Here is a 12,983-nt window from a genome sequence, read left to right as displayed (position 1 = left end):
GACTCTGCAGACCAGGGATGCGGGTGGGCAGTGCGAATGTGTTCCCTGGGGTGCAGGGACAGGCTGGGAGCAAGGCAGAAAGCCTTGGGCTGTATATGGGATATGCCCCACGGCCACTGAGATGTGGAGGGAACTACTTGGGAGAACAGGTGTGGAAAGGGTTTGGCCTCCCCAGGCTACTCGCAGGGTTGCAGCAGCCCTCGGGGAGCTCAGAGTCCTGCCGCAGCCTTAATTTTTATTTTTTTTCTTTTGTAGCCGCGAGCGGTGCCAGGCTCCCAAAAAACCGCCAAATCTACGGGAAAAAAAGAAATCAGTTAAAAAAAAATTAAAAAATCCCGGCTTCTGCTCTTGCGAAACGCGCGGCTCCTGCGTGCCGCAGAGCTGCCGTGGCCCGGGCTGCCTGCGCGTGTGCGTGTGTGCGAGGTGCCGATCCCGAGTGGGAGCGTGTTGCGTGCCGCGTGTGCGCGGAGGCGGGCGGGGAGTGTGCGCGGAGCCTTCCCGCGCCGGGCAGCGGGGCTGTGTGTGCGTGTGCGAGGCGGGTCGCGCGTGGGGACGGTGCGCGGGCCGCGGCCGCCGCCCCCCCCCGCCCCGCGCCCGCGGATGGGCAGCGGCCACCGCACGCACCTCCCCGCGCCCACCCGCGCGCGCGTCGGGAGCTCCACCTGGAGAAGGTGCCCGACCCACCGGCAGCGGACGCTGCTGCCGTAAGAAGGGGAGCTCGGCCCGGCCCGGCCCCCACCGCCGCACACTTTGCTCTGTCCCCGGCCGCGCATCCTGCCCGGCGTCTCTGCCCGACCCGAAGGACGGGCGCAGGCGGCACCTCCCGCCCGCGGCGGGGGCTGCCCTGACTCCCACGGAATGCGGCACTAGCACCCCCGCCTCAGATCGGCACCGCTCCCCTCCTCCGCCTCCCTGGCTCTAGGGGGGGCTTTTTCCTCTTCGGCATTTTCTGCCAGAGCATCCTTCCCCCCCCCCTCCTTTTGGAGGAGGAGGAGGGGGAAGGAGGGAGGTGTTCAATGAGGGCTGCTCGGCTCCCCCCCCCCGCGCCTGAGAGGTGCTGTCCCTCCCTAAGCGGAGAAGGGGAGAGCTGCCGGGGAGACAGGTCCCGTTCCCTTGCTGTGCTGCCGGGGAGAGCGGAGGAGGGTGGTGGGGAGCGTGTCTGCGTGCGTGGGGGGGGGGTTATTTATTTATTTATTGCTCCTGGTGGTTGCAGCTGGCAGACCTGGGAAGGAGTAGGGCGCCATTGCCAGAAGGATTATTGCCAGGAGAGGGGAGGGGGGGGAAGAGAGAGAAGACCCCGAGGCTCCCGGGGAAGCGGAGAGTGGCAGTTCTTTTTCTCCCGCCTTGGCTTCTGCCGCCGGGGGATGCACCCGGACTGAGAGGGGCTCGGCTCCCTTCCGCCGCTCTGTCCGTCCCCCAACCCTCAGTCCTCCTCCTCCCCCCCATCCAGCAGCATGCATCACTCTTCGCGGAGACCGGCCGCTGCTACCTCCAACCCTGCCATGCTACTGCTGCTCCTGTGCCTGGGCTGGGCGCCGCCGGGCTGGGGCTGGCCGCGGGGCAGCTCCCGGGGGGCGGCCGGGCTGCCCCCCAACGCCACCACGCCGATCTCCATCATGGGCTTGATGCCGCTCAGCCAGTCCGAGGAGGACCAGAAGAGCAGGATCGGCCGGGGAGTGCTGCCCGCCGTGCAGCTGGCCATGGATCAGATCCGCAACGAGTCTCTGCTCAACCCCTATTTCCTAGACCTGCGGCTCTACGACACAGAGGTAGGGACGCCGCGGGCCCCGCGCCGCCGCCCAGTCCCGGGGCGCTGCGGGTGCAGGGGCGCAAGGGCAGCGCGGACGCCCGGGCCGGGCTGCGACTGCCGGCGGGGCCGTGCGCGGCGCCTCCGAGCCACCTCGCCCGCCCGGCCCCGCGGGCTGCCGGCAGATGTGGGGGGACTGGGGACGGAGGGGGAGGACGCGGAGCCGGCGGACCGTATCCTGCGCGCCCAGCGTGTCAGCAGCGGCTTCCCCGGCAGCTGGGGCTCTCCTCGCCGTCCCGGGGGCGCCCCTGCCCGGGAGTCGCCTACAGCGCGGGGGTGGGCCCGGGCGGGTGCCGGAGGTGCGCGGTGGCGGCGGTGACTGAGATCTGCTGCCCTTGGCACGCACGTACACCGGTGGGAGGAAGGCTCTGCCTCCTCGCCTGGCGGAGCCGCGGCCGCGTCCCTCTGCCAGCCGCCACCCGCTCAGCAACAGATGCACGCCGACCGCTCCGCTTCCCCGCTCCGCCAGCCGGCACACGCTGCCAGCCCGGCTTATCCCATGCGGCGCCGGGACGCGACGGGCAGCGACCGTAGCTTAAGGAGGCGGGGAGGCTCTCACAGGGTTCCGCGGGGTCTACCCCCTCCCTGCCCTCCGGTCGGCGCGGCGGGAGCGGTTAAGCACCCGCCCGGGAGTGCGTGGCCGGCGGGCGGCGGGGCGCGGAGGCGCTGGCTCCCTGGAAAGAGTTAAATTTGCAGTCCCGGTCCTCGCGGAGCGCCCAGCAGCGCGGCGGGATGCCTGCGAGACACCCCGTTCCGGAGCGCTGCCCGCGGCCGGCAGTTAGGGATGGGAGAAGAGGGAGTCCTGCGCCGTGTTTCGCGGAGAAACATCTTCCATTTAATGGGGGGAGAGAGGCAGGGAGCAAAGCGAGGGCTTTGTCGAGTTGGTTGCCACCGCCACTCGCCCACAACTGCCTTTGATTTTGGTCATAACTTCAGTACCGGTGTGTTTGCGGAGGGTACGCGCGGGTCCGGTACCGGGGCTCCCCTGAAGATGGCAGTCGCTTCTTGTATAATGCTGGCGGCCGGGGCTCGCTTCCAAGACAACCCCCGGTAAATCGAGTGACTGCTGAAAATCTCCCTGCCTGTAATTTAAGGAAGCCCTTCGGTTCTCAGGGTCCGGTGCGACCAAGCTGAGAGCAGCAATGACAGGCTGTACCACTTCCGTGATAGTGTTTCTGTCCCCAAAACGGCTACCAAAAGCCTCTCCTTTCAGGGTGGCTGCTTTTTATTGACATAAATTTGTCATAGTATTTTTTAGATACCTCTGAGCAGCAGTGCATGGAGGGCAATACTGCTGAAGATGTCACTTAGGAAGGAGCACCCTGCCATCCTGTTGTGTTGTGTGAACAAGACTGAGATATTGACAGGGAATAAGCTAGATCAGGCTAGAGTAGATGCTTGTTTCCTTAAAAAAAAAAAAGAATCTCAGGGAACTCTGCAATCATAATGAAAAGAATTATGGGGGATTTTCTGAATGGCACTACCTGTCTCGTAAAGTGAGATGCGTGTTAGGAAAAAATCACAGTTCTCCTAATCCCATTTTCATTACATTGTTCTATATTAGTTCTTCCCTTGGATGGAATTATTATAAAAATGACATACGCATAGGAAGTAGAGAAGCCTAGGCAGGATCTTTCTTCTTCATACAGTAACATCATAATGAATAAGGTGCTGCACTTCATTGCAGTCAAAATATTTTGAAGTTCTTAATAAAGATTTTAGGTTCTGAACTAGGTAGTTATCATTAAAATATTCGGCAGGGGGAGGGAAATGCCCTGTTTGTTCTGGAATGAGTATCAGTTTCTTAAAAATTGCATTTTTACTGTTTTGTACTCTAGGGACATAAGGAATCAGGGTCATGTTGCCAGCCTGCTGTGTTGCTTTGAATGCTTTTAAGCAATTAATTGGATGGCTGTGGAATGTTAAGTCAGGCGAACGTATACGTTTGCAGTATGGTTGGATTATTATTGCATGCTTAATAGTGACAAGTAAAAAACTTAGTGTTCATGAAGACTGCACCAAAATGGAACAGACTAATGTCTGGAATAGCCACTAAATACATAATGGCAGTGCAAACTTTTTCACTCAGTTCAGACATTACCTTATTCCTTCAGTGCACTTACGGTAAGCAGAAGGGTAGCTGGCTCATCATGCCCACTTGGTCCTCAGCCTATTTTCTGAGGCCGCCAATAAATAGATATGCCTGAAGAGCCTGGATCCTTATCATTGCATAATCACAAATCAGGGAGTAGTTCTCCCTCTCAGGGCTTCACAGGTGGTGCTTGTGACATTGTTGGCTCTTGAAAGAGAGAACATAGAGCCATGAACACATGGGATTTTTTAATGGTTTGAGAAATAATTGCAGCATATTTATAATGCTTAGGAAATGTACGGCAGTGATTTACTGATTGTGTATTCTCCCTTGTGTCTTTCCAAACTCCCTCATTTTTGCAATCTGATCTTTGTATTGCAATTTTCTATAATACTTTAACTACAAGCTTGTGAAAAATAATAATGAAAATAAAAAGATTGGATTTTTTTTTAATTATGCATTCAAGTACCTTTCTGTCAGGATTGAACCGAATATTCTAGCTTGCTTGATATTTCTGGTTTGTATAATGAAGCATTATACTGCCTTTACTTTCTGACAAACCATCTTAAAGAATTGCAGTATGCCTGCTAACTTTGACTGCTGTTTGTCAGCAATTGAACTAACTAACCTTTGAGGACATGAGCAGCACCTCTAGTATTTTTCAAAGCATTTAAATTGTATTAAGCACTTAAATACAATGCTTAGTTTATGTCTCAGTTGAGATTATGTGAATTACATCTTTGTTATGAAATATGATCACAGGCTACCTCAAGTAAAAAAATGCAGAGGCTTCTGTCTTGAGTATTTTTTGAGATTAAATGTACTTGGAGTATGATTCTGATCCAGTTTGGTAAACTCTGTTTTGCTACTCCATGGGCATCTCTATCTATTTAGGCATTCCTACTTAGTCGCAGTCAATAAAACAAAGCTCAGGTGTAGGCATTTGCAGAACTCTTGTCTAAGTTAGTGACTTTAATTTGTACTGTTCATTTTAATGAGAGCGGGAGTCTCACACTAGATGAGACTCTCAGGCAAAATTTCATAGATATGTTATTTTAGAAACTCGAGGATTTATAAAGCAATCTTCTCTAAAGAGTCTCATCCAAACCCCATTGAAATTAATGACAGTAATGCACTGATTCCAGCAGCCCTTGGACCAGATCCTAGAAGTTAAGGGTGCTTGATAGTTCATGGCTTTGGATCAATGACGATGATACGGTACTTCTTCTTTTTTTCCGTTCCAGTGATTGTAGCTTTAGTTGGTTGAAAATACAAAGAAATGTTTCACAAAATAATGAAAGAAAAAGCTCTTCATACACTAGACAAAGCTCACAACTTCATGTAAATCAGGAAAGATGATTTCAGCTTAAAAACCCTGACACACCTATGTTGGAGGTCAAAAAAGCAGAATAACATTAAAATAAAGGAATTAAGCATCTAGTAGACAATATTATAACTTTCAACAGTATTAAATTTGCATCAGGGGAAAAATAACCGTACAGGAACTGGAGGAAGAGGCATCGTGGAAGAAGACAAGGGCTTTAATGGAATTTGGATATCTGCCCTTCTACATCTGGACATCTTCCCTCAAATATGCAACATATTTTCTGATTTCTTGTAGGAGCAGTGCTGCAAGTGGTGCATAGACAGTGTGAATTTGTTCTGAATCTTAGCATGTATAGTCAAGAAAGCAGTGTATGCAAGTTAGCATTCTGTCACTTGTTTCTGAAGATCCAAGTGAGTCTTGACAAGCTGAAAAAAAAGACTTACAGAAGTAAATGGGTATATTATTACAAAGAGGGAAGAATATTCATACTCTGGGGATGAGATTATTTCTTTTTCTCTACCTACAACAAATAACTTGTGGTAATCACGATATAATCTCATCTTCATGTAATAATACACTCTAATACCTTTAAATAGCAGGTTGGCATAGAAGAGGGAGCTCTGGAAAATGCACAGGACTCCACAAAATCTGAAGGCAAATGTGAGCTTTTTGACATTTGATACATATTTGCCTTTTTCTCTTCTGTGACTGAGTAGAAAGTGCCTTGCTTAATTCATCTGATAAGAAATTACAGTCTAGGTGTATTATATGTAGACTTTCTCTTTGTTTTCTTCTTTTACTAAAAAATTACTTGTCTTTTCAGTAAAACTCTTAAAGCTTAAGAAAGTTGTACAGGCCTTGCACCAGTTTGCGTCATTCTTACCAGCTGTTCTAAAATTTAAAAGACCCCAAGCCTCCAAATAAAGATGCCTTTTCCAGAAAGTCCGGTCATGAGTGGTGTCAACAAAGTCGACTCATGTCTTGTTCCTGCAAGTGGAAGTAAAAGAAGTGTTTATTTTTGCTAAGGATGGGGAATATATTCTGGAAACAGAAGAGCAGGTTTGTGTCAGTGGTGCAAAATAAGGTGTCTGTTCACTGGAGCTCAATGTTCAATAGCATATAATGGTCCTCACAGAGGGAGGTTGCTGGTTGCTACTGGTTGCTGTCTGAAAAACTCTACAACAAAAGAACTGAGCAAGGGAGCAACCTCCTTGTCTCCCCCCCCTCCCCAGTTTCCTCCCCTCCCCAAACAAAAAGAAGTGCATGCCATGTGTTGATAAGGCCCTTTGTCTTAGGAGGTATAGATTGAAGTCACTTCAGCAGCGGCTGGATTCGGAAGGGGAAGCATGGTGTACCAAAGTCAAGTGAGGCTCCTGGGGGTAAGCCCTGTCATGCCTGTGAATGCTCTGAGTACTGAATTGTCTGGAGCCTTATTTTCATTTTTGTAGTGCTCAAAATGGGACAGACACGGTGGTGTTGTGGTCTTCTAAGAGTAACAGCTGAATACACAGGAGACACCAGAGCCTGAAAGGGAGTCCAGTTTATAGTAGACAGAACCGGCAGACATTTTTTCTTGTATCATCAGGTGAGCCTGTGTCTGGCATATGTTGAGATAGTTGGGTAATTTCTTACCTTTTAATATTACCAAGTACTTGTGCTGTCTGATATTTGCAGAGATTGTGGCATTAAAATGCAATACGTTAGGTGTATGGTGACGATCACTGTCTGCTCTGCTGACAACGTTCTGCTTGGGAGGGACATATTTCTTTAAATAGTCAGTGTCCCCTTTGACTTTCACGTAATAGGGCTCCATTTGCGACATAACCTCTTTTTGCTTTAGAGTTTTTTAAACTTGGAGAGAATAATCTAAAAGTTAAGTGTTTATGTTAATTCTATGCTGGCTTCTCCGCTGATGTTAAGATGTGGGTGGGGAGAGGAGAGAAATCATGTATTCACTGCACCCACTCCTCTGGGTGCGGATCCCAGACCTGCAGAATGTATATCCTCTAAATATCTCTTCAAAGAGATTAAAGTCAGTTTCTGGCATATGTCTTGCAATTTCTTGTATAACTTATTCTATGCATACTGCGAAACACACTGTTATGGAATCTTTTGATTCAAATGCCAAACACAATCCGTCAGCAGGGAAAAATTATTTTTTGAATAAATCTAGGAAGGAGTTTCTATTTACAATTGAAGAAAGAGGGGGAAGGTCCTATTCTCTGATATGGTTATCAACCAGAGTGATTTACTCAAGTTTGTGGAAAAGATGGGGTGTAATATCCTGGTGGCAACTGCCAAGAAAATATTTGCAATAGGAAAAAGGAGAGGAAGGAGCTAGATGAGAGAGATTTAATGATGGCATTCACAAAGAAAGTTGTCCATGCACTATTTATATTGGTTTTATTAAATATGTGTAACTATTTAGGTTGAAAACATAAATAGCATTGCAAATCAAGGCTACAAAACACCATCTCACATTAATGATCTGAGCATGGCAATGTACTTGCATGTCAAGCTTTATTCTCTACTTTTCATTTCATTGATCCATGGGCGTTTCCATGGCATATGGTAGAAGAATAATGCATTTGAGCAAACTGAAGAAGCTGGGAGCCAAATAGCTCTTTCATGAAAACTCAAGTGGAGACCATTGCTATCACAGGAAAGAAGATACCTTTTCTTAGGAAGGGTTGAACCATTACATATAGAAGTCTGGTTCAGGGAATCAAGTGGTGGGAGTTAACAGAGGACAACTCTCTGTGGCTCATTTTGCCTCAGACAATTTTTGAAACAGGTGGGGGTAGCAGAGAGGTGCGCTGAGGTTGGTCAGCACGGGTGTGACTCAGTCCTGTGGAGACATGTGTTAATATACATCAGCTATTGCAGTAGGAATATTTCAAACTGGAATTCCAAACTGAGATGGTACAGTGCACATACATCATATTTTTTTGAATTTATTTTTGTACTAGGAATCTTGGAACTAAGTCAGTCACAGATCTCAAGATTTTCAGGAACCCAATGTGCTGTTCTATGATTTGTGGGTCTAGCTGAGCTAGAAATGAGATTTGCAGTACTTTCATGGTCCCCAGACTCCAGCATTAATCGATCTGTAGCCTGACTCCTGAAGGAGTCAGCCACACCATTGCTCTGACTTAAATAAGGTAGTACCCCTAAGAGTAGGTGAAATATATTTGCAGTCAAGCTCTGTCTCCCCTTGCCATGCCACTGACACTTGTGGGCTGTGTTCTTTGCTAATCGGGAATTTCTCTACTTGCAGAAGGTTTTGCTGTGGCTAAGATCTGCTGGATTTGGGGACTGTTTCATACTGCCTGTTGAGTGGAAATGGGACATACTGACTGGCAAACACTTTTTTAATTTCTTTTTTTGCCCCTTGTGATGGAATAACCATGTAATCTTATTTCTAAGTCTGTGATTGATGTCCAATTTCTGTGCCATCAGTTTTTCATTACCATCGGCCTAAAATTTCCGACAATTTTATCCATAGTATTTTTCAAATAAGTTTTTTCAAATGTGAAGAAGCAAATATCAAATATCAAATTAAAGGCAAATATCCACCTTCTGCCTGAAAATTATACTCACAAAGAATGAAGAATATGAGGGCTAATTCAGCAGGGTTATCCAAATTGTTGTTACTGGGGCTCCTGGGAGATGAAGGCCCAGATAATGGACTAATTGCTTTAAAGTGAACATCACGAGTTTGAGGGATAGGATTAGAAAACTTAGGTTTCCTACTATGGCCATGGTACTTCCCTTAAATAATTAATGAGTTCTAAGATCAGAAGACCATTAGGATTTTCTACCTCTTACAATATAGTCCATGTATTTCACTTGGGGATTTCTGCCTGCTTCACTGCCAACTAGAATATGTACTTTAGAAAACCTTCAGATCTTGTCTTAATGATCCCCTCAAATCCTCCTTCCTGGAAAACTTCTCCCTATGATTTGCCTGAAATCCCTTTAAAAGTCCATTGCTATTTCCAGCTTAAACTCTGCTGACCTTGCAGCCACTGAGGGCTGTGAGAGAGCAGCTCCCTGTTTTTGCATTCACTACTCGCCCTGCAATGCCTTCCTGGCTACAGACTTGGGGCATCACTGGCAAGACAGTGGGTTGTAGGCTTTCTGGCTTTTAGGGGTATCCAGGGGATCCAAACTATGCATGAAGGGCTCTGGTGGATTAGATCCTGATGGAATCAGAAGTTTTCTTCCCTTTGCCAGATTGTCGCAGACCATACGTGAAAACCTTGTTTGCTTCCTTCTTTGCAAGCTGGGTCTGCTGGATTCATGTGCTCTGCCACCGAGTAGCTGGTTCTGCAGAACATTTTTTGAATTCTTGCTAAACTCATTTTCTTCCTTACATCCACCTTTTTTTGTAAGACCTATTTTGTCACAATCCTCATCAGAGGAACTCATCCTGTCTGCCTGATTATTTCCAGTCTCAATTTTTTTTATTAAATAATCACAACCATATACCTCTAAAAAAAAATCTATTTTTTGAATGTTTTATGTCCTTAAGGTAGTTATGTACTTTAATTTACCATTTATCTAGGATAGGCCTCAGCTTCTGCTGCAGCTTCATTGAACTACAGAATTATGTGAAGATTCATACACACAATAGGTGTCTAAGTAACCATTTTACATCCAAAACCTCCAGGGAGAAGTAGTAAGAGGCCCCTTTTGGGATGCTAATTAGCTTCCTTTCCACTGTTTACTGCTCCTGTTTTCACAGGGAATTAAATGTTTTTCTAGCAAAGAATACGTCTCTTTCTTAACAATTTTTACTCTATATGAAGGGACAGTTTTTGACAGACTAACACTTGGTGTGGTACAAAATACATAAAATTTTTCAAGCACTCTGATTCAAGTGTGCACTGTTGTGTATCTGACAACATCAAGTAGGGATATTTTTGTATACACACAAGGTATAAAAATATTAAGCTCTGTGTTACTGTGGGGTCTTCTATGTAAAAGTACTTTGGGTTTTGCTTTCCACTTTTCTCTGTAAATGTGGCAAGCCCTTAGTATTAATAATTTACAGAAGGTTGACCAAGAAAGAAATCCAACTTTCTCCCTTTCTAAAAATTCCATGTTTTTGGTAAGAATCTAGTCTGGAGGGATGCTCTAGCGGCGAGAAGACTTTGTGCAATGTAGTAAAATAAATTAAGTAGCAATAGGTACCACTACATAAGTGATAGAAAAAGTTTAGCATTCCAGATCTTTAAGCTGCTCCTTATTTCTTACTGTGAAGCATGCTAATAGTATCAGCTCCAGATCACTTTTTTTTTTTTGCCGCAGAAAAAAAACAAAACAAAAGAAAAAGAGTTTCCAGTTAGCTCCCTGAACTAAAGATTTGCTTTCCAAAACCACCGAGTGATTTGCATTTTCTGTCAACAACAGTGGGAATTGCTGAATGCTCAACACTTTAGAAAGCCAGCCCACCTATGAAAATGCGATGTGCTTCTATGAGGAGGAGACCTAGAATTGCCACTTTTAATTAAGAACAAAGGCATTCATTCTTACTTGCTTTAAAGTTTTAGATTGCCTGATGGAATAAAATGCTGATTTTGTTCAGCCTTTGGGATGGAGATTCTTTCAGGATCAGTGGCAGTATTAAGTATCCCTTAGAATTAGATTATTACATCTCAGATCTTGTAGTTGAGAAATATGCAAGGTACAGATATTTTTAAAAACTAGCCAATTAAAAAATAGTATTTTTTATAATGAACACATATCTGAAAATGATGTGTTTGACCTTGGCAAAAATAACAGCTTGTATGATGTAAACAGAAGGAATGACATGGTGGGAGCGCTATTTCCCTGGGGTCTTGTTACTCAGGGCAGGTCTATATGGCTGGCACAATTATGTCACTGGTGGCTATCAGGAGGTGTTATCTCAATGTCAGCAGAAGCCCTTGGAGTAGTTACTGCAGCAAACAACTTTTAAAATCAGATATAATAAAGATAATTTCATTAAAAGGGGATAGTTTACTGAAGGGTAAAAGTGAGTTTTCCTTAATCCTTGAGTTCAAAATTTTGGCATTACTAGAAATCATTTTTTCATCTACTATGGAGCAAATTACAGATTAAGCCGCCTCTGAACATTAAACTAGATAGACTGAATTGGCTTTTGGGTGTTGTGTTTTTTTTCTCTCAGATTTTTATATGTTCTTGTGTCTTTCCTCTCAATCTTTTACAATTTCTCATCTTCATTCTCAAAGTGCTGCTCCTAGAATTTGATCTATTACTTCAGGAATAATCTCACTGTTGCTGTATATACTAGTAATTTTATCTGTTTTCTTCAAGCCTCCTGTTCAGAATGGAGGAAATTTATTTGATCTTTGTGCCACATTGCTGGGAAAGGGGGAAAGGAGGCAGAGATGGGATTTTCAGGCTACACATGAGGAGTGAGACACTAGGATTTGCAGCAAAAATAAATTTTCTTTTGCCTTCTCCAAGTGAATCTCTCTAGCTACAAGCAAATCTGGTCAGTCTTGGTAGAGCAGTGGGACATACACTGCCTGGTCACTGGCCATCACAGTGATGCTGTGGGAGGTAAATAATTTTAGCTGAACAGCCAGCTACTTAGAAAGCTGGGACACATTACAGCAGATAATAATGTATTGATATTAAAACTGCTCTTGGCAATGGGTAGAGGCTTGGTCTCAGTACAAGAACAGGAGTTGCCATCCACAATAAATGTATTGGTTTCCAATATATCACTAAGGTTTCTTAGGATGTGCGAGTGCTCTGTACTCTAATTACACTGAGCGATTAGGCAGCAAGAGCAGAGACACATGGGACAAGAAGGGTGAATGATAACCTACTTTGGAAAAACTAACATATGAGGCTGGGATTAGTACATCCTATAAATGTTAATGGGTGTTACTCAAGGGAGAGGAAACTGTGTGTGGGAGGCATGAGGTGACATATAGCTTAAATATATAGCCAGCCTTTAACATAGTTAATACACTCTGTAGTCAACCTTTTACATGAACTAATAACTCTAAATGATTTACAGTTCAAAAATAGTGATCAGGGGATTCAGAACTGAATTTGAAATGCTATCAAAGCAGAGGATAATGTGGTAGAAGAGGACGACACCGAGAAGATTTCTCCTTTTTCCTTTGGAAAATATTGGTTATGGGCAATACATTTATACCAGGTGTTTGGGGTTTTTTCTATTTTTAGATTCTCAGGGACTGTGCTCCTACAAGAGAGCACAATTTCCTCCTACAGTTTCCCACTCTGAAAATTACTCAGTTTGTGTGGATCTCACAAAGGAGATGCCAACAGTGAGTCATCTGGTCACCAGTTCTGTCCTAAGCCTTTCAGCTAGATCTTGTAAAATCTACCTTACTGTGCTGAACAACAGTTATTTACCTTTGGTAAAACCTCCCAGAACAGTGAGGAAGGCAGAGTTCAAAATGAAACAGCCTTCATTTTCTGACACTGAAGTCAAGTTTCAAAATTAGTGCTATTTCAAATGATTGTGGAAATTCAGCTTCCCATTTGAGAAAGGGATGTAAGAAAGATGCGATTCTAAATCCAAAAATTATACCTGTGTGATCAATCATGAGCATAGCAAACATGGTTATTTCATCAATCAAAACGAAAACACATGGGCTCGTTTTTCCAAAGGTATTACAAGATTAATTAGCAATAAAAATGCTGTATAAGAAACAATCGTCTGGTTAGATGGTTAAATGTTTCTGTCAAGGACACAAGTAACAGGAGGCTAC

At 45.3% G+C, this 12,983-nt stretch overlaps 1 protein-coding gene across 1 annotated transcript in view; it reads left to right on the top strand.

Moving 5' to 3' along the window:
- Positions 1-748: 748 nt before the first annotated feature.
- Positions 749-12,983, top strand: part of GABBR2 (gamma-aminobutyric acid type B receptor subunit 2) — a 473,412-nt gene continuing 461,177 nt past the window's right edge. Inside the window, exon 1 of the mRNA XM_027679466.1 lies at positions 749-1,769. Within this exon, the coding sequence (XP_027535267.1) occupies positions 1,455-1,769 (315 nt within the window). The 5' untranslated portion in view covers positions 749-1,454. The remainder of the gene's footprint in view (positions 1,770-12,983) is intronic.

Source organism: Neopelma chrysocephalum, unplaced genomic scaffold (assembly GCF_003984885.1).
Source record: "Neopelma chrysocephalum unplaced genomic scaffold, ASM398488v2 Primary Assembly neopelma1_22b, whole genome shotgun sequence".
Taxonomy (NCBI): domain Eukaryota; kingdom Metazoa; phylum Chordata; class Aves; order Passeriformes; family Pipridae; genus Neopelma; species Neopelma chrysocephalum.
The sequence above is the reverse complement of the archived record's forward strand: the minus strand, read 5'-3'. Positions and strand labels throughout refer to the sequence as shown.